Source organism: Aspergillus undulatus (assembly GCF_047715775.1).
Source record: "Aspergillus undulatus strain CBS 261.88 unplaced genomic scaffold BDV17scaffold_34, whole genome shotgun sequence".
NCBI classification, from domain to species: Eukaryota; Fungi; Ascomycota; class Eurotiomycetes; order Eurotiales; family Aspergillaceae; genus Aspergillus; species Aspergillus undulatus.
This window is the reverse complement of record NW_027396638.1, coordinates 107,278-132,913: the sequence shown is the minus strand read 5'-3', so window position 1 is coordinate 132,913 and position 25,636 is coordinate 107,278. Positions and strand designations below refer to the sequence as shown.

General features: G+C 52.6%; 8 protein-coding genes across 8 annotated transcripts; 5 read left to right on the top strand and 3 right to left on the bottom strand.

Annotated features, from left to right (window-relative positions):
* The first annotated feature begins 563 nt into the window (after nt 1–563).
* BDV17DRAFT_127361 (transcription activator of gluconeogenesis acuK) lies at nt 564–3,145 on the top strand. Its single transcript, XM_073754094.1, has 3 exons — nt 564–1,006; nt 1,064–2,913; nt 2,973–3,145. The coding sequence occupies exons 1-3, from the start codon at nt 754–756 to the stop codon at nt 2,988–2,990; spliced, it is 2,121 nt and encodes a 706-aa protein (XP_073614235.1). The 5' UTR covers nt 564–753; the 3' UTR covers nt 2,991–3,145.
* Nucleotides 3,146–3,965: 820 nt separating this feature from the next.
* Nucleotides 3,966–4,877, top strand: fmn1 (riboflavin kinase). Its single transcript, XM_073758311.1, has 3 exons — nt 3,966–4,108; nt 4,188–4,415; nt 4,482–4,877. The coding sequence occupies exons 1-3, from the start codon at nt 3,992–3,994 to the stop codon at nt 4,791–4,793; spliced, it is 657 nt and encodes a 218-aa protein (XP_073614234.1). The 5' UTR covers nt 3,966–3,991; the 3' UTR covers nt 4,794–4,877.
* A 383-nt stretch (nt 4,878–5,260) lies between these two features.
* BDV17DRAFT_282655 (dienelactone hydrolase) lies at nt 5,261–6,702 on the top strand (the record flags this gene model as incomplete). The annotated part of the gene is made up of 3 exons (XM_073760236.1): nt 5,261–5,534; nt 5,606–6,241; nt 6,287–6,702. 3 exons carry the CDS (start codon nt 5,261–5,263, stop codon nt 6,700–6,702), a joined length of 1,326 nt encoding a protein of 441 aa, XP_073614233.1.
* On the bottom strand, nt 6,631–9,461 carry BDV17DRAFT_127317 (pseudouridine-5'-phosphate glycosidase/carbohydrate kinase family protein). The gene is made up of 7 exons (XM_073754093.1): nt 9,184–9,461; nt 8,931–9,139; nt 8,779–8,878; nt 8,690–8,731; nt 8,413–8,643; nt 8,079–8,367; nt 6,631–8,019 (listed from the first exon to the last, which is right to left on the bottom strand). Exons 1-7 carry the CDS (start codon nt 9,377–9,379, stop codon nt 6,720–6,722), a joined length of 2,367 nt encoding a protein of 788 aa, XP_073614232.1. The 5' UTR covers nt 9,380–9,461; the 3' UTR covers nt 6,631–6,719.
* Nucleotides 9,462–9,557: 96 nt separating this feature from the next.
* Nucleotides 9,558–11,506, top strand: BDV17DRAFT_127304 (dolichyl-diphosphooligosaccharide--protein glycotransferase subunit OST1). Its single transcript, XM_073754092.1, has 3 exons — nt 9,558–10,025; nt 10,087–11,122; nt 11,177–11,506. Exons 1-3 carry the CDS (start codon nt 9,670–9,672, stop codon nt 11,300–11,302), a joined length of 1,518 nt encoding a protein of 505 aa, XP_073614231.1. The 5' UTR covers nt 9,558–9,669; the 3' UTR covers nt 11,303–11,506.
* Nucleotides 11,507–11,709: 203 nt separating this feature from the next.
* On the bottom strand, nt 11,710–14,958 carry BDV17DRAFT_282652 (mRNA guanylyltransferase; the record flags this gene model as incomplete). The annotated part of the gene is made up of 5 exons (XM_073760235.1): nt 11,710–12,903; nt 13,578–13,921; nt 13,975–14,631; nt 14,703–14,825; nt 14,931–14,958. 5 exons carry the CDS (start codon nt 14,956–14,958, stop codon nt 11,710–11,712), a joined length of 2,346 nt encoding a protein of 781 aa, XP_073614230.1.
* An 820-nt stretch (nt 14,959–15,778) lies between these two features.
* Nucleotides 15,779–19,378, bottom strand: BDV17DRAFT_292614 (putative RNA binding protein Jsn1; the record flags this gene model as incomplete). Its single annotated transcript, XM_073762410.1, has 2 exons — nt 15,779–19,082; nt 19,146–19,378. The coding sequence occupies 2 exons, from the start codon at nt 19,376–19,378 to the stop codon at nt 15,779–15,781; spliced, it is 3,537 nt and encodes a 1,178-aa protein (XP_073614229.1).
* A 2,297-nt stretch (nt 19,379–21,675) lies between these two features.
* On the top strand, nt 21,676–24,284 carry BDV17DRAFT_266848 (putative signal transducer). Its single transcript, XM_073758310.1, has 2 exons — nt 21,676–23,701; nt 23,755–24,284. The coding sequence occupies exons 1-2, from the start codon at nt 21,901–21,903 to the stop codon at nt 24,210–24,212; spliced, it is 2,259 nt and encodes a 752-aa protein (XP_073614228.1). The 5' UTR covers nt 21,676–21,900; the 3' UTR covers nt 24,213–24,284.
* Nucleotides 24,285–25,636: the final 1,352 nt, after the last annotated feature.

The window sequence follows — 25,636 nt, the reverse complement described above, 5'->3', positions numbered from 1 at the left end:
GGAACTGGGGCCGACTCAGCCTATGACAGCCCCCGCTTTACTGTCCAAAAAAGCCTCACTGCCAGCTTGACTCGACCACGTTTTTCTACTTAATCCAGGCACCTCTGGCTTACTCTATCACTGCTCGAGACGAGGACTGTCTCTTGATTAGCCCCTCCAAAAATCGCTCATCCTCAGAATTCTCAGATAATCAATTCAGGTGTCAGTTCTTGTCATTTCGTCTTCCCCGCAGTGCCGCCCGGCAAGACAGTCGCAGTTCCATCCGCCCGCCGCTGGAGTCTTAATAAAACAAGGCACTGTTCCTATTCCTATTCCTGTTCTTAGTCCTAGTTCTTGCGCGTGATTTTGTCTCCAATTCAGTTTCACGTTCATCTCGCATTCGCGGACGTTTTCCGAGTCTTCTCTTCACCCTTTCCTCGCTTCCTCCTCCCTTCATTATTTCCCTTTCTTTTCTCCCTCTTCCTCACACACACTCGCCCATTCTATGTCCTCCGATCGACTCTTGCCGGACTAAACGCCAATCTGGATCCATGCCGGTGTGTGGGCCAAGAGGGAGTTTTGTTCGACGGTGGTGACAACAAAAGAAGCCTACTACTCTCACAAGGTGGCAATCCAACCTCGGGGAGAAGCTTTTAACCGGTGAACCGATCTTGCACCGATCTCTGTCACCCCGGATCCGTCTGTCAAACGAACGCACCCCGCGCCCTCCCCTCTTCTCGATCCTCTTTCGCGAAACCCGCCGATTCATGGAAAATGGAGATGGAGGCAGACAAGAGCGCTACAGCGCCCTCGGCAGAACCCAGTGGGGCCGATCAAGATACCGCAGCGATCGGAGACCGCGCCGACCAACCGCCCAAGACTAGTAATGCGAATGTGAATGCGAATGGCGACGATCAGAGTCAGACGACCAACGGCCAAAAACCGAATCCCAAGGATCCCTCGCGACCTCGGAGGAAGAAGGCGCGGCGCGCCTGTTTTGCTTGTCAGCGGGCGCATCTGACTTGCGGTACGCTTCCGCCCTGCCCGGGTATTTGTGTCCTGGGCGCCAACTAACAGAATGTAGGTGACGAGAGACCGTGTCAGCGCTGCATCAAACGCGGTCTTCAAGATGCCTGTCACGATGGCGTTCGCAAGAAAGCGAAATATCTGCATGACGCGCCGGACGGCGCTTTGATGCCAGGCATCGCAGGGAATAACTTCTACAACAACAATTCAATGTCGAACGGCCTTCCGACGAACTCCATAAATCTGAACGGCACGAACACGGTTAACGCAGCCGCAAACACCCAAAACTCGGGCGCAAACTACTATCCTACTCCGCAGTCGAACTACAACATGTACCAGGAGAATCCGATCAGTCACCAAAACTCGTTCCCATCGCAATCGCCGGTTTCGCCGACTTTTAGTCTCAAAACCAACCCCACGCCGCGAAATAGCACGGCCGCGCCAAATACCAATAATAATCCCGCTTTGACGTCTTCAATGGCTCAGTCGGGGTCAACCGGCGTCACGAACACGCCGAACCAGAATCAGACTCCATTCGGCGGCCCATTCTTTGACCCGAGTGACCCGGCTCTGTTCAATTTTGATTTGTCGAGTATGAACTTTGAGAATCGATATGGTGCGCTGGAATTCGGCATGCTAGGACACATGGCTACGGGCGCGGGGGATTCTCCAGACTCGGGTACGCATCGAGGATCAATGGGCCGTAGTGGGTCAACGCAGTTCGCGTCCACGCCAATTGGGGGAGCTGCGACGTTTGGCGAAAGTCCTCAGACGACCCAACCGTTCATGTTTGGTGATCCTCTCTTGAATGAGTGGCCGACCGGACAGGCCCCAGGCCAGGCGCATGTGAATGTTGGGGTGTATCCGCAGTCTAGTCAGGGCAACGTGATCCCCGGTCATCTGTCCAAGCCCGATGCGCCTCATGCATTTGCGATTGAAAGCGGACCGACTTGCTTCACCAGTCCTGGCGCAGCGGCGAGCCCGCAGATGAACAACCATGGATATGAAGATCAAAGCGCGTTCAGTAATGTCGTCACGAAATCGAATGGAATATCGGTAAACGGACAGCAACGGCCGCCGACTATCTCGACGCCGAGTCTGAAGCAGCAAAGCTTACAGATGAGCAAGCGACGGCAGCGCAACCCATCGGCAATCTACGAAAGTGTTAGGGAGCCGTATGCGTACACCGGTCGCTTCCACAATCTGACAGCGTTCATTCAGCGGCGCTTCTCACCACAAAAGACACTGCAGATTGCGAAAGCACTGGCGTCTATTAGGCCGTCATTCATCGCGACAACCAAGACCTTGAATAGGGACGATCTCATCTTCATGGAGAAATGCTTTCAGCGGACACTGTATGAGTATGAAGACTTTATCAACGCATGCGGCACACCGACCATCGTCTGCCGTCGTACAGGCGAAGTCGCGGCCGTGGGCAAGGAATTCAGCATTCTGACCGGCTGGAAGAAAGACGTCCTGCTAGGCAAAGAACCAAACCTTAACGTCAACACCGGCAATTCCTCAGCCGCCAGTTCCCGCAACGTCACTCCACGTGGCTCTGCCGAAAGTCAAGCGCGTCCGCACCCAGTCTTCCTTGCCGAACTGCTCGACGACGATAGCGTGGTAGAGTTCTACGAGGACTTTGCGCGGCTTGCATTCGGCGACTCGCGCGGTAGCGTTACAACGCGGTGTAAGCTGCTCAAGTACAAGACAAAAGAGGATATGGAGGCCGCGCAAGCGGATGATAGTGCCGGCGGCCAGCGGTGGAGCAATCACCTGCGCAAGGGGGGGATTGCGAACGAGGCCGGGATGAATCAACTAGGGTTCAAAGACGGCAAAGTTGACTGCGCGTACTGCTGGACTATCAAGCAGGATTTGTTTGGGATTCCTATGCTTATTGTTATGAATGTGAGTTTCACTTTAACCCTTACCATTTACATGACGGATCCAGTAACTGACTATACCAGTTTCTACCTTGCATATAACTGCTCCGCTGTGCTTGTCACTACCCACCTATCAATTTGCTCTTTGTATTCGTGTACATGATTTACGTTACGGTCTATTAGTTACCGGAGGATACCCGGAGGTTCAAAAAAGGGTTCTGTTTCGTCATTTCGCTTATCTTTCTTGTTGATATTAACTTCTACCATTCTTACTTTCTATATCTAGGCTACGGGCATGGTTGGTGCTAGGAATTGGATTGGTTGGATTGATTGATTCCATGGTTTAGAGGAGCGGCTTTTGCCATGTGCTTCAGATCAGAGTACAGTTTAAGCTGCTGGTTTGTGTTTTCATATGATATATATCTCATGTTCTTATTTCCGTAGTGGTCATGTAGCTCGGCTGCGATCTTCTCCGCCCTTCACATGTTGCGCCTGCGCCGTACACCAGGGTATGGCTCACCCCCAAATCCACATGCGCCATAATGAGGTGAGGTTGAACCATGACATGGCGCAGTCCCTAGCTGGCACTAATAAATTTCCAATGAGGGAGCTTGGAATACGCCCTGTGCTGCTAAACCCAACGGCAAGCCTCCAATTTGACTGTACTCTCCGTCCCGGATGAGCTGGGTTGGAACAACGGCAGTGACTACGCCCTCAGGAATTTGTCAAAATCGAGCTTAAGCATACTTCTACCTTTGAAGATTCGGACTCCAAGCGTCGTGGTTTATAGCTACCTAGCTAGCTTCAATATAGTGAGAGGAGGGGAGGGGAGCGCAAAAGCAAAAGCACCTTTCGGCCAGAATCCCAAGGATCTGTGTGGCACTCCGCGGTCGTGCTTTCTTTTCCATCTATTCCTGCTTGATGCTTTTTTTGTACTGTATGGGTATATCGATCGCTGCTCAGTAAATACATAGCTCCGCGTAGTTCGTTCTAGAATCGATATGCAATGCCTCCGCATGATCCTTATCGATACGAACTTCTTTATCTTCCGCACCGAACCCCTCCACCAAGACTAAACAACTCAACGACCACTTCAACCAACAATGCCCCCCTCCACCCCCCGTCCCCCAGTCACAGGCCCAGATGCCGGCCCCGAATCACCATTCCCCATCCGCCTCTCGGGACCGGTAATCAAGGGTTTCGGACGGGGAAGTAAAGAGGTACGCCCGCCCGCCCGCCGCGCGCCGCCGCGCGGATCAAAAGACAGAAAGAAGCATGCTAAAAACTATACCGCTGCAGCTAGGCATCCCAACAGCGAACATCCCAATTGACGGATTAGAAGATGTCCTCCCCAAGGACCTAGGCGTAGGCGTATACTTCGGTGTCGTGGCGCTGGACCCAGCGACGGGGCCGGAATCGGAGAAAGATGGCAAGGGCAAGACAAATGCGAATGCGCGGGCGGCTATTCTCCCTGCTGTTCTGAGTATCGGGTATAACCCGTATTATAAGAATGAGACGAGGTCGATTGTATGTCTCTCTACCTACCCCTCACCATACCTATCCAAATCACGACCCTAATGCTTCGCGAAATAGGAAATCCACATCCTCTCTTCCCTATCATTCCCCTCACCAACAGCCTCCGCGCCAACCGCCCAAGAAAAGAAAACAACATTCCACAAACTGCCCGACTTCTACGGCACGAAGCTCAACCTGCTGATGCTGGGGTATATCCGGCCTGAATACGACTATATATCTATGGAGGCGCTGGTCGAGGATATCCGGGTTGATTGTGAGGTTGCTAGGGCAAGTTTGGCGAGGAGTGGGTACCGGGTTTATATCGATGGGGAGGAGGAGAATGGGAATGAGGGGGTTAGAGAGCAGAGGGAGTGGTTGAGGTCTTTTTGATCCGAGTCCTTCCACTCTGCGATATACCGACCTACCTAGCTAGACATGACATGACATGACATGATATAGACAAACAGACAGATATCATTGACCGGATACCATAGAAGAAGCATCGGTGACTCCAGAACCACATATTATGTATCAAGCCAAGACTCAAAACCTGGAAGAAAAATGCTGCCTGCAATGTTCATTATGCCTTGCCCAGGACGCCTAGACTCCGCCCAGAACGCCGAGAGTATAAACAATCCACCCCGACTCCGATGTACCCGAGAGTCGAGTTCGAGGGGCATACCAATGACGTCGACGAACATATATTCCCTATAAGGCTATAAGAAATCGTAGGGCTGAACTGAAGTAAATAATAAGTTTCTGAATTCTGACCTCTTCAGTTTCACTAATAACATTTAAGAGTACAACACTCAATTGACTCTTCATCCTAAGTAATTAATCTATACTTCAACCTCATCATGTCTAAACTCCTCAACTCCATCCGCCGCCGCTCCTCCAGCCACAAACCGACCCCTTCCTCCCCGCGGCATCTCTACATAACCTCAGACACACCGACCTTCGACCCTGCGTCGCTGAAGCGCTTGGAAGCGGAGGGGTTCAGCGTCGAGTACCTCCCCTTGACAGGGAACGGGCATGGAAACGCTGATACGGAGCGGGACCGGAAGGAATTGGAGAGGATTATCCATGAGCAGGAGGATGATCTTGAGCCGGGGGAGAGGTATGCTGTTATTGGTATGAACCCTGTATCTTTGGGAGGTTTGTGGGAAATGAGGAAGTGGATGTTAATGGGTGGTTATCGATAGCGTACAACCGGCCTGCGTATCTCCTGCTCCTATCGCATCACCAACAAACAAGCACGAACCCATTCCCGCGTCTATGCGCATTCATAGCGTTCTACCCAGATGCTCCAGAGGCCCAGACGGATAGTTTAGATTCGAAGGCGTCGGGGTCACCACCGCACCTCCCCCCCTCAACAACCGCCGCCTCAACAGCAGCCTCCGCAGCATTCGAAACGGCCTCGACCCTCGCAATCCAGATCCACCTCGCCTCAACGCAAGACCAGCGCTTTGGGCTCTGGGATGACAGCAACAAGCGACACAGATGCCACGTGCTCTTCTACCCGGAATCGAAACCGGGTTTCGCAGACTCCACGGCCTCGCCGAACTATGATCGGATAAGCTCGCGACTGGCATGGAGCCGGTCGCTGGACTGTTTGAAGCGCGGGTTTGGGTGGCCGTCCGGAGGCGGTAATTGGGGGGCTCCTGAGCCGGAACTTGTTTGGGAGGGGTACTGGAGAAATATCTATGAGAGCGCGACGTCGTCGTACAAGCGGACTGAGTCGGCGCCGGATATGCTGGGGTTGATGGTTGGTGGAGGTGTTGGGGACCCGAATCTTGATGATCGGACGACGGTGAATTGTGTTCCTTCTGCTGCTGGAGGTTGGTGATCTTTTGTGGTTAAGGATATGTGCATGCTAACATGAGCAGGATCGTCACCGCGCGAAATCAGGTCGTTTTACTCCTCTGAATTTCTCCCGTCTGGTCCGCCCTCGCAGCACATCCGGTTGCTTTCGCGCACGACGGGTGCAAACCGTGTTGTGGATGAGCTGTTGCTCACGTTCGAGCATACAGAGGAGATACCCTGGTTATTACCTGGAGTGCCGCCGACGGGGCGTTCAGTCCGCATTCCGCTCGTCATGACAGCGAGTTTCCTGGGTGGGAAGATCGCCTGCCACAGCATTTACTGGGATCAGGCAAGTGTGCTGGTGCAGATTGGACTTTTAGACCCGGCTCTTGTTCCATCAGGGTTCAAAACCATTGGACCGAACCGGCAGGGGAAGGACGTCGTTGAGCGGATCCCGGTCGTGGGTGAAGAAGCTGTCGATAGTGTGATCAATTGATAGGCACGAATGGGAATTTATGTGAATCTCGGTTGTAGTTGCGCAAGTTCTGGGCTGACACCTCCAGAGCTCTTCAGAGTCAAAAGGCTTGCTTCCTGCGCAAGGGGAATCACATCTTCAACTCTCCGGCCGGATGCAAGCCCAGAAATGACAGCACCAAGCAGAGTGTCTCCCGCACCATTAACGCTGACAATAGCTTCGTCCGCCAGTTTCGCAGCGGGTGGGAACAGCCGCATATACACGCCGCCGACAGGCCAATCTGTAGATGTAGAACGGGAGAGGATAAACGGGCTGTACTCCGGATCCGTCAGACGATGGTCCCCCGGTTTAAGCAGTTGGGTGAGCAGTGCTCCCTGGGCGCCCAGTTTCGTAATGATGCACGGAAGGTAGGGCAGAAGCTGGATGCTTTGCTGCGGCACGCCTGCGTCAACGAGCGCAGCAGATGTCAAGGCGACGAATCGGTCCCTAGAGCCCGAAGAGGACATGCCCATTGCATCAATGACGTGCCACCAGCTGGTGGAGTCGAAAAGGCCATTCTCCCGGGCCGCCGTATACATCGCCGCAAGCTCGAATTCATTTGGCGCGGCGAGGCTCACACTATTGTTCGGGATACATGCGGATTCTCCAATAGCTGCTTCAGTGCCGGGACTCATCTTGAAAAGCGCCTGGGATTTTGTAGTGGAAACAGGCTCAAAAGCGACTCTTGCACCATGCTTGTTGGCCACTGTAACCCATTTGGAGAGGAGCTCTGGACTCCAGTTGGCATCGACCACGACCCATTGCGGTTTTGTGCGGGCGACGAGTGGCTCCCAGAAATCATCAAAGTCGAATGTCTTGGCTGGCAGTTGCAAAATTCCCATGTCGGCCATGGCTACATGGAGATCCTTGGTCGCATCATTCACGGCGACGTATTGTGCGGTACGTGCACCGGATGACGCTGGTAGCACCTTCACGCCGCTGGTAGATAGGTCTTCCTGTTGAAGGCTTGCCAAAGCCGCGCGGCCGCTCAAATCATCACCAACCACACTGCAAAACATGACAGAGCTTCCTAGGGACCTAGAGGCGAAGGCGACGTTGTGGCCAACTCCACCAAGGCTTTGCCCTATGACGGCAGGATTGGAAGTCCGCAGAGCGGGAGTTGTGTGCCCAGCGGCAGGAACATAGTCGCATGCAAGATCTATCGCAAGAGATCCCGCAACCAGGATATCTGCCTTTTCTACTGACGTGGCAGGTTTATCTTCTATAGGAGGTTGCACTTTAATCTTTGAAGAAGTAGCCTGGTCAGCCCTACCGATTGGAGGAATCACTGGCATATGCCTACGCAGGGACAATCTGTATTAGGATATCCCGTTCGTCGAATACTAAAGGCGACTTACTGCTTGCTAGTCTGTTCCAATTTCGAAAGCTCCACAGCAACCCGAGTTGCACGCTTGACGTTCGCCTCGATCAAAGCCCGGTTCGCTGTCACCGATTTCCCGCCGCTGAGGTGCTTAATCTTGGCCAAAATGAATGGTGTGTTGTCACTCCCGTGGTGGCCTTCAAGGTCCGCTAGGCGGACCGCTTCGTCAATGGCTGCGTCAATTTCGCTTTGGGGTATCGAGTGTTCCGCTGGCACTGGGTTGGCGAAAAGGATTCCTGACGAAACAGGAAGTCTTGACTGCGCATCTGCAAGTTGTTAGCAAAATCACGTCATAATGGCACACCACTTACATATAATAGCGGCAGCCTCCGCCTCATCCTGGATAACCTTGGGGCTCTTGATTCCGCTGTCGCGGGTGAAGAACGCCGGAAGGTCAACCGACCCCTGGCGACCATCTGCAAACGTCCCGACACAGACGCCCTCTGTCTCCAGGTATTCGAGGGTCCGTGGGATATCAAGGAAGCTTTTGCAGCCTGAGCTGACCACGGCCACCGGAGTTCGACCGAGTTCAGTCAAATCGGCTGATACATGTTAGCTTGCGCCGTTTAGAGTACCAATTATCCATACCAGATATGTCCATAGATGACTCTGCACCGCGATGTACACCGCCTGATATAATTAGCCTACTAGCAGGACCAATGCCGGGCGTAGCTTACCAAGGCCGCCTGTTCCAAAGACCTTGATTCCGGCCAGATGCGCAAGGACCATAGTGCCAGATACTGTTGTCCCGCCGTGAAGTGGCCTGCCAGCCATACCCTGTCATTGTCAATCAGATGATCCGAGCGGCACAGTGCTCACTTAGACTTACCAAGCCGCATATGTAACCGAGGTCCCGACGAGATATTTTCAATGCATTTTTCTTCTCCGCTGTTGATGCAAGCTCGATGAGCTCATCGGCAAGAAGGCCGACTCGAGCCACGCCATTGACGACGCCAATCGTAGCAGGAACACCTCCATTGGCGCGAACGACGGTTTCTAACAGCGACGCAAGTGCTACACTCTCCGGATATGGGAAGCCTATGCTTATTAGATTGGTTTCCGCAACTAGACATCGATCGTACCGTGAGTGTAGATGGTGGATTCTAGAGCCACCACTGGCTTGCCCGTAGCCACTGCATCTCGAACTTCCTCTGAAACCTGGAAGAACTTGCTCTTGGCGAAGCTATGGTTCTGTCGTCTAGAGCGAGCAATGCCAGTAGCTACTCTCTGGGGGGTTTTGCAAAAGTGTCGGCCATAGGAAGTCCTGAGTGCAAGCATAGTGACAGAGCCAGGCAAATCAGAGATAAAAGCAGAAACAGCAACAGCAACGAGCTGGAACCTGGAGAAGAGCGGAGTGAGGGGAAGAAGGCAGAGAGTCGGAGAAAGAGCGGAGCCGCGTAATTTGGCCGCGGCGGTCGCCGTAACTTGAGCAATCGGGACACCTCAGCATCACGCCGGCTCTTTGTCCTCCCCTCCTCCATCCGCCAATTTCCTTGCTTTGTTTGTCTCTTCTCCCGGCAAGAATCCTCAAGCTCTTCAGCGTGGTAGGGTGCAGATCTGAAGGCACAATGAGGCCGTTTGCTACCGTTGTCACCGCGCTCTGCGGGCTTGTCCTGCCCAGCAGCTCTATAGTTTCCGCCGATTCCATCATCACTCTCACGAACGCCGAAGTCGCTGCGGATTACAAGCCCCCTCAGGTGTTTAAGAATACGAATCTGGTCAGGAACATCAATCTCGAGAAAGGCTACGCCCGCGAGACCATCAACGTGGTTGTCGAGAATGTGGATAAACAACCCCAGAGCGAGTACTTTCTGCCCTTTCCATCGGACGTATTCGACCGAGTTGGGGGACTAGAGGTTCGCAATAAGAAGGAGCCGGAGGCAGGGAGGTTCGATGTGGCGCCTATAAGTGTCGCTTCGCCAAGGTAAGCCGTTCAATGGCCGCTGCAGAAACCACATGGCGTCGAGACTAACTGCGCTGCTCAGTGACGTGCAATACTTCCTTGTCCACCTGCCTGAGCCTCTGGAACCCTCATCGTCGCTTACTCTGGGCATCTCATACTCGCTCCTCAATTCCCTTGAACCACGCCCGGCCGCCATCGAACAGTCTGATCGCCAGTTCCTGTCATACTCATTCTCCGCATACGTGCCCTCCGCTTACCAGACCGTGACACAAAAGACGAAGGTCAAGTTCGCCAGCTCAAATGTCCCCGACTACACAACCACCGATCTCAAGTCTGGGGCGGATCCCGAACGTCAGGGCTCGACCTACACTTATGGGCCCTATGACACTGCCAAGGTTGCGCCAGGCACGACCTACCCTATCACTGTCCGCTACGAGTTTACGAAGCCCGTAATCACAGCCTCGCTCTTGGAACGGGACCTGGAGGTGTCACAGTGGGGTGGTAACCTAGCTACAGAGGAGCGCTACTGGCTTCGCAACAATGCCTCTACGCTGCTGAACCAGTTCTCTCGCGTGGAGTGGACCGTCTCCAACTACCAGCAAGCGCCCTCCTCGGCTGTCAGAGAGCTCAAATACCCGCTCAAGCCAGGCTCAGTGGACCCATACTTTATCGATGATATCGGTAATGTGTCTACGAGCCGCTACCGCCCTGGACTGAAGAACCGGGACGCCGTTCTGGACTTCAAGCCCCGATTCCCCATCTTCGGTGGCTGGAACTATAGCTTCCGTCTTGGCTGGAACAATGACCTTGCGTGGTTCCTGCGCCAGGTAGCCTCTAGCGCTGACTCGTACGTGCTCAAGGTTCCGTTCCTCGAGGGACCGAAGATGGGTGAAGGCATCCAGTACGAGAAGGTAGTCCTGCGTGTCATCCTCCCCGAAGGTGCCCGCAACGTGCAATGGGAGACTGTCGAGGGACCTTCCAGCAATGGATTGCCCGGCGCGAAGCAGATCCAATCTGAGTTGTCTACACACAAGACTTTCATGGATACGCTTGGCCGTACTACCCTGACTCTTACCGTCGAGAGCCTCACCGACGAGGCTCGCGATTCGCAACTAGTGGTAAGTTTCTGGGTTTTCCTTATACACTACATAGCAGCAACTGACTCGGAACAGGTTACTTATGACTACTCTCTCTGGGACGCCTTGCGCAAGCCCATCACATTTACAGTTGGCCTCTTCAGCGTATTTGCCGCGTTATGGGCCATTACGAGCATTGATGTGAGCATCAAGAGTCGATAGTGTATCTCTAGTGTAGATTGCCATTTCTTTATCTCTTTATACCAACAAAATCGGAGCATGAGTTGCGTATTTCCACGTATGCAATGCGTAGTACCGAGTCCCTTTAGGCTTGGTGGTAGAAGCAAAAGATAAGGACTCATTTCGGAGTCGCATCGAGCTATATTCAAAGAAAGCAAGCTAGAAAACAGCATCATAAATGTTATACAAATCTGTCCTCCATGGATCAAAACCAATTTTATCGCTTCCCACCCGTACCACTCATGCCACTGCCATTGCGATAGCATCTCAAAACTATAAAATGATAATAGAGAACTGAGACGAATCCACCCAACGCCAGAACACCGCGCAAAACAAACTCTGCGAGAATACCACAAAAACGAACTCTCAAGTAGGATAAAAAGCCAATACTATTCCTCGAATTTCCTCTTTACGCCATTCCCATTGACATGCGGCGTAGGCGGTGGCCTCGCGCGTCTCCGGTCATCATCACCGCCACCACCACCCGCCCGTCTTTTCCAAGCTGTCTTGATAAGCGGCGCAGCACGAATAAGATCCTCTTCTGTAACGCGATCCTCAATGCTCTGTAGCACCTTGTCAACAGTAGAGAAGTGGTTCGCGTCCGCTTTGTCGTCACGGATACGGTGGAAGCGCCACCGGCCGGACTCATCCTTGGAGCACTCAACGATTGCGTCGTCCAGCGGCGTCTGCAGGGCCTTGAGGTCCTCCCATTCCTGCGCGGTGACGTACATCTCGCCGAAGGGCTGGTACTGGTCGTTATTATGGAGGACAAACAGGTGGAAGATAGGAAGGGCGTCGTAGTCGGGATAAGGCTCAGAGACGCCATCTGCTTCATCGTCGGAGTCTGGTTCGAGGACGGGGAACTCCAGGCGCATGCGGAAGTCGATTGTGTTTTCGGACGGCGGCTTCCACTTCAGGATGTGCTCGTCTGTGCCGATGCGGTAGGGCGTACTGCGGCAGGTGAAAATGAGGCCGTCGTTGCCGTGGATTTTCTTCACCTTGGGGATGATCTCGCGGAACATCATCTCGATGCCGTAGCTGAACTGCGTGGATTTGTCCTCGACTGCGAAGATGCGATGTTGTTTTTCCTCCGGGAACCGCTCGTACAGCGCGTTGTACGGTTTCAGAACCTTCTCCTTGAAGTAGGCAAGTCGCTTATCGAGCGTGCGATGCATAAGACTCTGCCCGTCCAGCACGAGGCAGTCAAAGACCAAGAACTTGAGCTGCTGCGTTCCATCATCGTAGGTATCATTCACCAATTCCCCATCAACCAACGTATCCACATGAAACGACTGGAAGGTGTCATCCTCCGCGAGCGGGAAATGCAGCCCCGGCACGTATCGATATTCATTCTTGCGATCAATCAGGTAATGGATTTCAGGGTTTTCGGACTCCGGGTCCCCGCGCGCAAAGTACATCAGGCAGCGGATGCCATCGGTCTTCTCGCAGACATAGTAATCCTCGCGCTGGAGCTCGGTGAGATGATGCCGTGAGAAACTGACGGGCTGGGCGCCGGGGAAGCTGAGGTTCTTGCGACCAAGGAGCTCTGCGACCTCTCTGCGGAATTGATCAGCCAGCTCGGGCTCGGCTTTCATGCCGACGGCGTCGAGATCTGGGACTGAGTTCCCCATCTTCCCCTTTTTGTGTCTTCTTTATGTTCTTTGGGTTCGGCGGCGGAGGTGGGATCGGAGTGCGCGTGGAGTGGAGGGCAAGGGAGACTCGTTTGTTTGATCGATTGCGGGCTCTTGCTCACTGGCCCGCAGGCGCAGAGAGTATGTTATCGGTGACTGCAAATGCGGTAGGAAGCGAGGCGCTGAAGAGAGGTTATTACAGGGAAGGGGTGGGGTTTGTTGAAGTGCGATCAGAAGAAAGGTGCTCTTTCATCTTTGTCCTGTCTTTGGATCTTCACAGCAAAGAGGATTAGTTGCCTCAGGCAGTTAACCGCCCGTTTGAGAGCTTCCTTAGTCGAGGTTAGGTGGAAACAATCGCATGTATACAGGACATGATATACGTATATATATAAATTCAGAGTATAGGTCTCAGTAGCTAGTTCACTGGGGGTATCGCATGATTAAAACACACAAATAATGCCAAACAGCCTTGCTCCTGGGGTAAGACTACTCCACCAACGCCTGCGGGTAACCGGTTTGCCAAACAAGAATCGCTCAAAAGCAGCCAGACAGGAACAAATGATATGAGAGGAGACTGGAGGACTGGCATCTTTTTATGAGCCTGCCGTCACTGAAGTCTTTGCAACATCAGGAGTCATGTTGCCATTACTCTCGCCGAGCTCATCTGGCGCATCATCTAGGTTGATATCGTTCACCGGCGCAAAGAGGTTTCCCTCAATAGGACTGTTGAGTTGGTCCCCGGTTGAGAAGAGCCCACCCCCGCGAGCACCACCCAGCGCATGTGAGAGCATCTCCTTGATTCGCACATACTGGTACTTCTTCTTAGTGGATATGAGGGTGTGGCTGACCAACGGTTGAGGTTGAGAACGAGAGATTGCTGCCATGACTGCGTCTTTCTCTTCATCTGAATCCACAGGGCCATTGTTCTCCAGATCGTCTTGGAGCGGCGCATTTGCATCGATAGCCGCCTCTGTAAACACATTAACTTACTCCACATATCGCAGCTGGGAGGGAAAGGCATACTCTGCTGACGAGCCTGGTTCTTCTTTTGATACGCCTGAAGCAACATGTCATACGGCAACGAACGTCCAGGCACAGCACGCTTCGCACCCATAGAGTGACTCTTGCAGGTCAACGACCTCGCACACTGAGCACCATTCGGCAACGGAACACCACACTGCTTCTCAACATCAACGGGTCCCTTCGGCTTCGCAGTCTTGGGCTTCTGCTCCTCCTTCTTCTTTTTCTTCTTCGGCTCTTTATCCTTCTCTCCTTCGTCACCCTCCGCCTTGCGCTTCTTCCCCTTCTTCGTCCCATCCTCCGCCATCCCCTTAACAGCACTCTTCTTCGCGCCCTTCTGCGCCTTCACCGTATCCTCCCCATCGGCACCCTTCTCGCCGCCCGCACCCTCTTCATCGCCCTCCTTATCGCCGGCCTTGGCCCGGTTCGCCGCGTCCCGAGCCTCCTTCTTCTTCCGCGCCTTCTCCTGCTTCGCCCTTACACAGGCCCGGATATGCTCTGCGATAACCTGCTTGAGATATGGCCTCTTACACGTCTTGCATACTGCCGTCTCGAGATGGTCTTCTTCGCGCGGCTTCCCTGTAGAGAAAACAGATAACGTCTTCTCGTCGATGTCGGGTAATATCGGTGATGAACCCGGTGAGCTTGGTGGTTCCTTGTCTAGACGCGCACAAGCCGGAGTGTCAGTAGCTTATGTCTATAAGGGCCTTGAACAAAAGAGCGCTCCCTACCCTTCTTCTTCCCCAGCTTTCCCGGCTTCTTCAGCTTGATCTTTCCCGGCTTGGTATCCTTCTCGGAGAACTTGAATCCCGATGCGTCGATGAAGCTTCCAGAGCCCGACGCCGCCGGCGATTCTGTATTAGCAGAGATCATTAGCATATGTAATCGGACGTGTCGTAGCGATAGTGATAGTGATAACGATGGACGGGGTTTGCGGGGAGATTAGACTGGAGACATACCTCGAGCGATGTCGCCGTTGGCAGGCATAACCACAACGCGTTTCTCGTAGCAGACGGAGGACAGAGGATAAAAATAACAGATATTCCGGCGTCAAACCAGAAACCCTGGCTTTAATGTCCCTTTTTGAATGGCCTGGCGAGTTCCTGTGACGGTCTGTGTATGTCGTCGTTCATGCAAGTCGGGTCGGCCGCATCGGACGGGTCACGTGGTGCACTAGAGGTATTGGGGATAATGAACAGAGCAGAGTGAGACCGTTGAGATTAGGATGAAGATTTGGATTTTATATCTTAAATTTTATGGAAGAGTGTCTGCCGCCTGTTGAGGCTGATGTATAGTGGAAGACGAAGTAGGCAGCGACCGGAAGGTGAATGGCTTGCTGCTCTCGTTTTGAGTCCCCTTGTCGCCCGGTCTTGTCTGTACAAAGCAGATTCACGGCTGAAAGGAGACGTTCAAGGAAGCAAATCGTCATCATAATCATGATCGTAATATAGTAATAATACTAAACAATAGATAGGTTTTATATCCAACAGGGCTAAGATGGTAACAGTTAAAGCCAGCGGACTTGGACTTCACACCCTTTGACAAATGACACCACTATGCTCAAATCAAACAAACCACAGCACTTTTCCTTGTCATATTTCTGCATTCCCTGTCCCAAGACGATCCAGCGTCGATCTAGGTTTGATGGGGGTACTCCGACATATATCCATCATATTCAGCATCACCGAAGAGGAGGGGAAAAAGTATGGAACTTTATACACGAGGTAGAAGCCAAGACGGATTACTAAGTGTAGAAAAGATTCAGCGCTGCAGCTGGTTAGCTTGATTCTCCATAATCATACGTGGTTCAGGGGTGACTTACACGTCCACGTCGTCCCCCGGACGGCTGTCCCTGGACAGGGGGCGTTTGAGAGTAGAATTGAGGGGGGTACTGATACATCTGGGCTGTGCCCATTACAGGGCTGAACTGTTGAGGAGCGTAGGGTGACTGGTTGAGCATAGGGCCTGGCATTTGGCCTGGGGGACCGGCTTGGCCTTGCATAGCCCGAAGGTTGTCCGCCCCGGCGGGGTATCCATAGTTAGCAGTACCCAAAGCCGAGTAAAGACCACCTGGTGATACGCCTCGAGATTGCGCTGCCAGGTAAGCTTGATACTGCATCTGCTGTTGTGCGATCATAGGATCCTGGGCGAAGCCGGAGCCATTGACACCGCCCATTCCGTTTAGAGCATTCATGCCACCAGCTGAACCAAGACCATTTACTCCATTGATGGAGTAAGGATCGAACGGTCCTGCATTCTGAGACTGCTCCGATGACATAGGTCGGGTGCTATCGAGGTTCTGGCCCATGGTAGTAAACTGGCCGCTATACGACCTTTCCAAGGATGGCTGGGAAGGGTAGCCGGAGGCCGGCGGCCGGGAGGATGCGCGGTGTTGCTGCTTCTCGGGGTGACCGGCGCTGTCACGGCCATGGTGATTGTCACGGGAACCACCCCGCGAGGAAAGCCCAACCTCATCCATCAGGCGTTTGTAGCCCTGGCTCGGTGTGGCCTTAAGTTTGGTAAGAACTTTTGATACATTCTTGACGACCTCTGCTCGCATGGATTCGTCGAAGAAAGGCGTTGTCAGGACCTTGAATATCAATGTGGCGCCTGAAGTCTGGTCACTCAGAATCTTTTCTAGCACCTCGTCACCTGGACTGAAAAACAAAGCCTTCAACACAATTTCACGCGCCTCGGGCTCGTTCCGCTGGTTGATGACCTTCAGAACCGTTAGGTAAGCAACCTTGTGCGTACAGAGGTGAACGAGGTGAGGAACTAGTCTCGGCGCCAGCACGGTTCGACGGCGAGGGAAGGTGCAGGTATCCAAGAACCAAGTGAGCAAAAGAGCGCCGTTGGCGTTAGTGGCAAGCTGCACACTGTGAAGAGCGATGGCTGCTGCAAGCATCCGCTGCTGATTTTTCGTGGCGTGGTGGCTCTCGAGACAAGCCCGCATAGCTCGAGCTCCAAAGCGACCTTGTGCAACTTCCCACATACGACTCAGCATAGTCTCAAAGACAAAGTCGTTGTACGGAGAGCCGAAACGAAGACAGCACTGAAGGACGTAGTTTCCGTACTGATCTAGGAATAGAGGTACCGTGTATGGCCGAAGAGCATCAACGATCATTCGCATCTGCATAGGTGTCTTGGCTACATCGATAATCTTTTGTGCTGCCCAGGTACCGTTCTTGTGAACACCAATTTCACCCAGATGAGGCGCGATCTGGACCAGCATTTGTTCCTTCGTCGGCTCAGAGCAGAACTCAAACAGCTTCTGAACAACGGTGTTGCCTAGATAATCGGAAGCCAATTCTGCAATTTCGGGGAGCATGGCAACCGCAGTCTCCTCAATTTCCTGTACTGAACAGGCACCATTATCGATCCTCTTGCGAATGTCACGGAGACGAGGAGCATCAAACATCCTAGTTTGGCTGGGCTCAGCAATGGAGGGAATCTCGTCATTGAATGCCTGATAGTCAATTGCTTGCTGGATACTGGCAGTAATCTTGACTGTGTCATCGTCCGTTGCCCCGAACTCTTTAACGATCTGTACCATCTCGGGCTGAAGGTCAGGAAGAGCGGGTAGTTGAGGAACGCTCGTAGCATTGTTGAACTTCTCTGCTTCAGAAACAGTTGACTTTGAATTCGGGTCTGGGGTAGGGGATGACTGGGCGCCGTTGACTCCAGGTGTGCCAGCGTTAGATGATCCAGGCACCTTGGCATAACCAATTCGGACAGGACCGGCGCCAGGGAATATCTCCTTTCCGTTGAGCAATGATTTGGACTGAATCGCGCTTTCGATGCGTTCAAAATTGACAAAACCACAGTTCTTGTGTGTGAGAACACGGGTAGACTCAATCTTGCCGTACACGCTAAAAATAGCTTCGAGAGACGTCACGGTGGTAGAAACTGGAATACTGCCTATCCACAACGCTCGAGTTGGGCCATCTTGGTTACTTTCGTCAGCTAAATCAGCAGTTGGGCGCAGTCCAATGTTGGCGCCACCACTTCCGCCTAGGTGCATCATCTGAACGGCCTCGGCCAATTCATCATATTCGCCAGACTCGGCAATGTTCAGATCGGCAGCACTGAAGCTATTCTCGAGGCGTGAAGGGGTTGCAAGATAGTTGCGGATTGATGATCGCTGAGGAGGCGCTTCAAGGATACCTGCAGTTCGCGCACGGGGTCGGTTGACTGTTGCATGGCTCGCAAACGCTTGGACTGCGAGATTGTGCTGATGGATTTGGGCCTGGGTTGCGGCGAGCTGGGCGGCTGTAGCAGCTGCAGATGGTGTAATGTTTCCCGAGGGAAGTTGTGAGTAGCGGTTTTCGTACTCAAGATCCTCGTCATCGGCATATTTCTCTTTTGCGTTGACCGAGTAGGAACGGATCCGACTGTTGTTTTTGATCATGGCGAGCTCAGCCAGGAGCGGGGGAAGCGAGGATGTTTGTTGCTGTTGCTGCTGCTGTTGAAGGAGGACATCAGGTCGCACAATATTGGCCCGAGCTTGCTGCGGGGTTTCCGCAAGTCCAAGGTAGTCCAAAGTCTTCACGTCACTATCAGTGAGTCCATCTCGCGAAAAAGAGGATTGACTAGGTGAAGCCGGCCCTTCAGAGGATCTGAGGCTAGTGAGCGTCGTCGCCCGATCACGTCCTGTACCCCAGTTTGTGGAGAATAAAGACGGGCCAAAGGGGTTTGCAGTTCCCAGATAATTGGTCCGCTGCGGCATCGAACCAGCCCGAAGTCGCGAGAGACTACCAGTACCGGCACCGCTTAAAGTAGTCGGAGGAGGCTTGACGCCTATATCTATACCAGAAATGCCAGTGGGTCTGAAGGGACTTGTTGATGGCGTGGGCCGAGAACTTTGCGAGATGAAAGGCTGCTGAAGGCTCGCCTCGTTGAGGACACCGACTGGGGAAAACCGGGAAGGAACTGTGCCGGCTCGCGTTCTCCGTGCAGGTCCATTCATCGAACCGGTTGTTGGAGGCACCAAGTCCGGAAATCCCTCCTGGCTGGGTGACTCAGGTATATTTTCACGAAGAGGGGTAGAATGGCCGCTAGTCGGAGGGCCCCAGAAAGGTGAGACGCCTTCTTCCGCTTGTATCTCGCGTGCACTATCAACCGGGCATACGCATTAGTCAAGAGAAAGTTGTATTTATCTCATCTGAACCACCTACCGTTTTGAGTATAAGCGGGCGCCAATATCGTGAGAAGGGGATCCAGCCCCTAATCTTGCGCTCCCAATCGAGCCTGCGGCACCATTAAGGTTGGTCGATGACCCAAACGGTGGTTTAAGGTTCGTGGACGAATCGCTGGGAGAGCTACGCCCAGTGGATGTTCCGGACATGGGCTGAGTGGTAGGGATGTAATTGAGGCTCATATGCCCCTCGGCTCGTGTCACGGGATGCATTCTGAGCTGATTATCCATATCCGAAGAGTGTCAAAATCTCCCCAGGCAGAAGCTGCAGAAAGCTGTGATATCGGAGGCCACGAATTATGTATATCCGGTGCAATCGGTGATTCACCTCAGAACAACCATATGTCCAACGTTGATATATCGGGAAACGGAGGTATTAGGTTCGGGTCACAGTTAATGCAATGAATGTTGGCTCAGATTGCGTATGGCATTAGGTTGAGGCGTGCTCAAGTAGTTGGTGAATACAGGCAGCGAGCGCAACGGCGGGGTTGACCGGATAAATCGCCCCAGCGAATACGTAAGCTCGAATGAAGCTGGAGAGCAGGCGAAAGAGGGAGTTGGATAGGCAATCCACCACCGTTAGTTCGTTAGGTGTAGAAAACGGTATGAACAATCGCGATGGACAAGAGCGCTGCTTAGCTCGTAAGAGAGTTGGTTGATCTCGCACCGGAATTGCACAAGGGAAGTACTTTCCAGGCCAAGGCGTCCGTAAAACTGCAACAACTCGCTAAAAGGAAACGACCGAGGCGATGCGATTAATCGTCGAGAGAACAGTTCGAGAGAAAGTCGAGAAGAATAGAAGCGACGACAAGGTGCAGGAACCGAAGATCCGAGTCGGTGGTGGCTGGAAATTAGCAGGGCAGCTCAGGGCAGAAGCCGAAAAGTGGAACGGCAGCTGGAGGCTATGGAGAAAGGATCGGGGATGACGTGACTAAAAAAGATACAGTATCGACGAATCGAAGAATTAATAGGGAAGAGAAGAAAGACGATGGGATGGATAACAGAGAGGGAGGGAGAGAAATAGGAGAGTAAAGGATGCTGGGAGGTGAGGTAGCAGAGGAGCCGGGAAGAGGAAGAGACCTGAGACTTTCGAGAAGGCGGTTCCAGCAGGGCACTTTGGAGGAGCTCCGGCAGCCTTGTGGTTGGCCCGTCGCTTCGTTTATTTAGGATGAAGGCTCATCCTCGTTGGGCAAGCTTATTCGTTGTTTATTGTCTATTCTGAAGCTCTTGACACATTGCCTAACTAACAACAGTCCGTCCGGAGTTGATTTTTTGGGTGTATCCGCGATTGCATGTACGGCGATGGGAGCGCGAAGATGGGCTTGACCTCGTTCCAATGGGCTTTTTTATTTGCAGTCTGATATTGCTGCTTCTGTCTCATCTGGCCTTTTCCTCGTCATTGGTGCCTCTATGAATTTCCTGGATGGCTTCCGTCAATCACCTCCCGGCAGTCCGAGCTCTGGATCTTGTGCGGCTGCCAAATGTTTCAGGTGACGATCCAGAGATGTCAGTGGAGTTTATCAAGTGGTCTCGAATAATGCCGTTTCGATTGTGATTCCGTGCCCAAGAGCGACCTATCTCCTCCCGTTAATTAGTAGTCGATCTCTCGATTTCCCTGCTTGCCTACGAGACGGTATGTAGCTGGTTGTAGCATGAAGTAGAAATGGAACCGGGACAGAGTTGTCTTACTGTGTCTTACCAGGAACCAGCCCCTTTCTGACACTGCTGAGGAATCTCCAAATGCCAGACTGCCAATGATGGGATGAACCGCCCGCACGGATTCTGAAACAGGGAGGGATCTAAAAACCAGGCCCGTTTGGATGCTTGACACTCTGAAACATCCTCGGCCCCGCATTCCAACGCCTCCTATCCCTCGCTCACTCCCGGGCCCTCATACGTATGTACATTATTCAACAGCCGAATCGAACTCGAACAGCTGAAGACCTAACCAGCATTGACTTGTCAATTAGGAACTACATCCTAACCCTAATATACAATGGTCAGTCTTCAGGCCAGAATATCGCCGCAGATGCGTAAGCATATCAAACTTGAAAATGGAGCCCCTTCTTTCAGACGCCCGGCCCGGAGTAGGCATACCAGTTTATGCCTAACGCAAGGGAATGAGGCCGTAGCCAAATTGCCCTGCTATGGACGCCCGTCACATCAATGATCACATTGAACCCATTATGATGAGACGACCCGGGCAATCTTGGGCCCTTGGCTGGCGCATCTGATTACTCTGACCCAGTACGCTAACAATATCTGGCGACTCGGCAAGCAGCTGAGGCACCAAGCATTATCTACAGGACATCATGATGATCCCACTGCAACCGTACAGAATAAATACGAATGGATAGCGTAGTAGTACGTAGGGAGTAGTAGAGTCACAGTGTGGTGGTATATCAGAGGGGAGTAACGGCCTCAGGCAAGATAGATACAGCACGTGACCACCATATCCACCGCCAACTAAGCATCTGTCGACTTATATTTACCGCCTTCAAAGCTGCCATCGGCGAGTGACCGCTGGTTCCCTTGGCCGAACATATTATTGCCAATTACGAATTCAATATTCAACACCTATTCTATCGTGTCTCCTTATCTGGATAGTCTTCTGATGGATTTAGGTTAGCTGGCTGCCTATTCACTAACGTTGTACGCGTCTTGCATCCAAATCGCGAATCGCCGACCGGTCTCATAATTCTATTCCACCCTATCGTTTTACACGAAAATTCAGAATGTCGCATACAGACGACGAGAGGTCATCGTCCGAGAATGAGACCCCAGTGGAATCACTCATCCATGGGCGTGAGAAGCGGAGCACGGCGGGACGACAGATGTCCGCCCTCTTAGACGCGGAAGCCGACGACGAGCTAGCACTGCTATTCGAAGAGGTAGACGATGATAATGAGTTTGCCGCCGATGCAGCGGAGGAAGGCGCGGAAGAGGACGAGATGGGCCTCGACTCTTCCTCTGACGATGACGACGACCAGGGACCCAATGCGCAGGCGAACGACTTTGAAGGGGAGCGACAACTCGAGAAAGAGGAGAAGGAAGAGAAGAAGAAAAAGAGAGCACGGGAAGACCTTCGGTATAGGATTACCAGCAAGAAAGTCAAGGTTGACCCAACGGTCGCCCCGAAGGCACCAACGGCGCCTGCTCCTCGCCCGAGAAAGAAGTCAGAGCGAGTTTCATGGATTCCTACACCCGACGAAGGTCCCACGCGATCCTCTTCCCGTCGGCAGACTATGCATAACAAGGAACTCACACATGCCCGACTCAAAGATAGCGAGGAAAAGCGCGTCCGTTTAATAGCTACAATGGAAGAAGCGGCCAAGCGGAAAGCAAAACACAAGCCGAAGGTTTTGACGCAAGCAGAACGTCTCGCGGAAGCTGAGAGGGTGGAGAGACATAACAGCAAAAGTCTGAACCGATGGGAGGAGATGGAGAAGAGAAAAGCGGAGGAAAGACGAGCAAAGATTGAAGCACTGCAAAACCGCCGTCTCGAAGGCCCTGTTATCTCCTACTGGAGTGGTGTCGCTACCTGGGCTGATGGCCGGTTGACGCGCGTTGGCAAGGTCACGGTCACCCCTAAGCTGGACAAAGAGGATGCTGCACGAAAAAAGAGCAAGAAGGCGGAAAAAGAAGGGAAGAACGAAGCAGAACAGAAGACAAGCAATGCTACTGTGGAGCCTGGTACGTCGCAGGCTGCAGTCCCTATCGCTCTGTCCGAGAATCCTGCAGTGCCTGCCACTGAACCTACGCAAGAACCTGCGCAAGGAGCTAAGCAAGAACCTCAGCAAGAACAATCTTCTGCTCAACCTTTTCAACCACAACCCACTGACGCCAGTCAAAACGTCGACACGACATCTGGACAAGGCCATCTAGTGTCCCAAGGACAAGACCATCCGAGACCTCAAAGCAAGACTCCCAAAGCGCCGGCCGAGCCTCAGTCAACTCCAAACACAGCTCTGGATGCTCAATTACCAGCTCCCGCCGCTAGTACAATATCAGACTCAGATGCGGCTCGCAGGGTACGAAAAGCAGATCGAAAAGAGGACGGAGAGGTCCAGGTTACTGGTGATCAACTGGCAAATGCAAGTGATGGTGTGACGACCAAGGAGCCGGCCCCAGACCTTGATCAAGGCTCAGCAACGAAGGATGTCGAGATGCGCGACGCTGAAGTATTACCAAAAGCCGAAGATAAGCCCAGTGATGTGGCTCAAGGATCAGTCACCGAACCATCACCCGCCGCACAATCACCATCTGATCCTACTTCGGCTTTGCCGGATCCTAATGCTCCTGGTTCTACCTTGGCAGATGGACAAGTGCAAGCTCCAGTGCAAGTCGAATCACAGCCCAAGATTCATGTAGATGAGTTGAATGCTGCGCTCGCAGCAGAACTACCTACTCCCCTTCCCGCAGTCGTTGAACACACTGGCCGGTGTCTCACCGTGCTTGAAAACTTTGACGATAAAACTGCTCAGAGTCGAGATTTCAGTATTTACTTCAATGCAAAGAAGCCACCTAGGCTTACGAGTACGTGGAACTCCCTAAACCTCCTGTTGATCGCCGCTAATACGAAAGTACAGAAATCTCATCCTCACTCTGCGTTATCACGTCCCTTCCCTCGCGTTACCGAGACCCAGATACATCCCTCCCTTTCGCAAACTCTTACGCATATCACGAAATCCGCCACACGGCCGCTCAAAAGTATGCATGGAGTTCTATGCTCGGTTGCTATGTCGGACCATCCGGGATTGCCGCACGCGGTGTGCCCGCAAGATTCCTCGACCCGAATGCAAAAGAAAGCACTCCGAAGGCTAGCGGCACTGGCGACGAGCCCAACCCCGCAAATAAGGAGGGCAGCGCTACGGGACCACCCCGCGATAGTAAGCCGACCACGACAACCCCCGCATCTACATCTGCACCTACGGCTACAGCTCCTCCTGCCGCTGTTGCCGCGCCCGCGCCGGCACGGGCACCGACACCGACACCTGTTACAGCTGGGGCTCCAGCTCCAGGTGATGCGATGGACATCGACAAATGATAAACGGCAGCCTCTCTCTCTTCCTCTATGATGTAAATTACCACTATGATACCCTTGGGATAGAATTGATTCTGGTTTTGGATAATACATTGCCTCCGTATCTTACCAATCGCAAATAAATAAAAACAGCTCCATCAGGGGTTACCTCTACAGAGGAAGTATTGATCAACCAACCGCGTTACCCGCCAGGCTCCTGATTCCCCAAAGTTGACTCACCCCTTGTAAATCAAGTCCACATGGCACACTCCGCATAGCCAGCGAAACAGCTAGTTTAGTATGTAGATCCTGATCGACGTCGTCCTCCCGACGCCATCCACCCCGCCCTGTACGGAAGTAGCCTACCAGTGCCTAAGCTTGGAATTATCCCTCCATATTCCGGCTATAATCTCTGACTTTGACTCTGGCTCCAAGTGAACCCTGCCCAGTCATCCAGCAATGGCATAGATCCAACGATCCGAGATTCGGCTCTCAACCCTCCGTGCGATTTGCGAAACAAGCATCAATGGACTCAATCTAGACACGGATAAGAATAAGTCTAAACGTCGAAGCACAATAAGAGGTAGAAATGGCACCACATCAACTCCCAATAATGAGATATTGCCTCATTCCTGCTCAACTTTATGCTATCCTGTGTTCGCTTGCGTCATTGGTGAAAAATTTGATGTTAGCTCTGGGGTACAGAGCCGAGTAACGTAAGGGAACTATTTACTGGCTCGCATAAGGTTATTGTTAGGCCTACTCCGTCCGAGCCCAGGTTCCAACATCTATGGTATCCATTAAGTAAGTAGGGTTACGGAAGTCAACGGGAGGCTTGAGGGGGTCCATGGATGGACTGGGTTACATTGCGCTCAACCATGGCAGATGGAGGCAGCTGCAGAATATTCAAGGCAGGAAATGCAAATGCGCTGCAGGTCCTTACAGAGCACATACGCGAATAATGCACGATAAGAGCGTGGAAGACATGAAACAAATCAGGGCTGTTGTTTGCGATGCCTTGTTAAGTTCAAGATCACTGGTCGAGGACAGAGCGGTTATTCTCGCACCCAGCGTGAGCCGGGCGTATCATCTTTGAGAATAGATTGTCACGTGTGTCCGAGTGGAGAATCGAGACCAAAGGCAAGACAGGATGAGTGATGAATGCCCTACTCTCGGGAATAGGATAGGCAGATGCTATTGAATGATTGAATGCCTGAGCGTTTGTGGAGTAGCTAGAACTGGGGAATGGATGGACCCCGAGTGTTTCGGCGATAGACATGCCCCACCAACATTCCTCAGTCTTCAGTCTTGTCGCACTTAATTATGTGTCGTTTCCTAACATAGATCCGAGATATTAGTCAAGACAGTCTGGACTCTGAAGGCAGATAGATACCTGAGGACCCGGGAGATAGTCAGGCACCTTGAAGGCATTACTCTTGCTCATTCCT

What these genes read in the sequence shown, in the direction of transcription:
- BDV17DRAFT_127361 (XM_073754094.1), top strand. Translation starts at nt 754, where the DNA reads ATGGAGATGGAGGCAGACAAGAGCGCTACAGCGCCCTCGGCAGAACCC. An exon ending in GCGGGCGCATCTGACTTGCG is followed by an intron (nt 1,007 to 1,063) that starts GTACGCTTCCGC and finishes AACAGAATGTAG; the next exon opens with GTGACGAGAGACCGTGTCAG.
- fmn1 (XM_073758311.1), top strand. Translation starts at nt 3,992, where the DNA reads ATGCCCCCCTCCACCCCCCGTCCCCCAGTCACAGGCCCAGATGCCGGC. An exon ending in TCGGACGGGGAAGTAAAGAG is followed by an intron (nt 4,109 to 4,187) that starts GTACGCCCGCCC and finishes ATACCGCTGCAG; the next exon opens with CTAGGCATCCCAACAGCGAA. An exon ending in AGAATGAGACGAGGTCGATT is followed by an intron (nt 4,416 to 4,481) that starts GTATGTCTCTCT and finishes TTCGCGAAATAG; the next exon opens with GAAATCCACATCCTCTCTTC.
- BDV17DRAFT_127317 (XM_073754093.1), bottom strand. Translation starts at nt 9,379, where the DNA reads ATGCTTGCACTCAGGACTTCCTATGGCCGACACTTTTGCAAAACCCCC. An exon ending in ATCCACCATCTACACTCACG is followed by an intron (nt 9,140 to 9,183) that starts GTACGATCGATG and finishes TAATAAGCATAG; the next exon opens with GCTTCCCATATCCGGAGAGT. An exon ending in CTTTGGAACAGGCGGCCTTG is followed by an intron (nt 8,732 to 8,778) that starts GTAAGCTACGCC and finishes TAATTATATCAG; the next exon opens with GCGGTGTACATCGCGGTGCA.
- BDV17DRAFT_127304 (XM_073754092.1), top strand. Translation starts at nt 9,670, where the DNA reads ATGAGGCCGTTTGCTACCGTTGTCACCGCGCTCTGCGGGCTTGTCCTG. An exon ending in ATAAGTGTCGCTTCGCCAAG is followed by an intron (nt 10,026 to 10,086) that starts GTAAGCCGTTCA and finishes TGCGCTGCTCAG; the next exon opens with TGACGTGCAATACTTCCTTG. An exon ending in CTCGCGATTCGCAACTAGTG is followed by an intron (nt 11,123 to 11,176) that starts GTAAGTTTCTGG and finishes GACTCGGAACAG; the next exon opens with GTTACTTATGACTACTCTCT.
- BDV17DRAFT_266848 (XM_073758310.1), top strand. Translation starts at nt 21,901, where the DNA reads ATGTCGCATACAGACGACGAGAGGTCATCGTCCGAGAATGAGACCCCA. An exon ending in GAAGCCACCTAGGCTTACGA is followed by an intron (nt 23,702 to 23,754) that starts GTACGTGGAACT and finishes ACGAAAGTACAG; the next exon opens with AAATCTCATCCTCACTCTGC.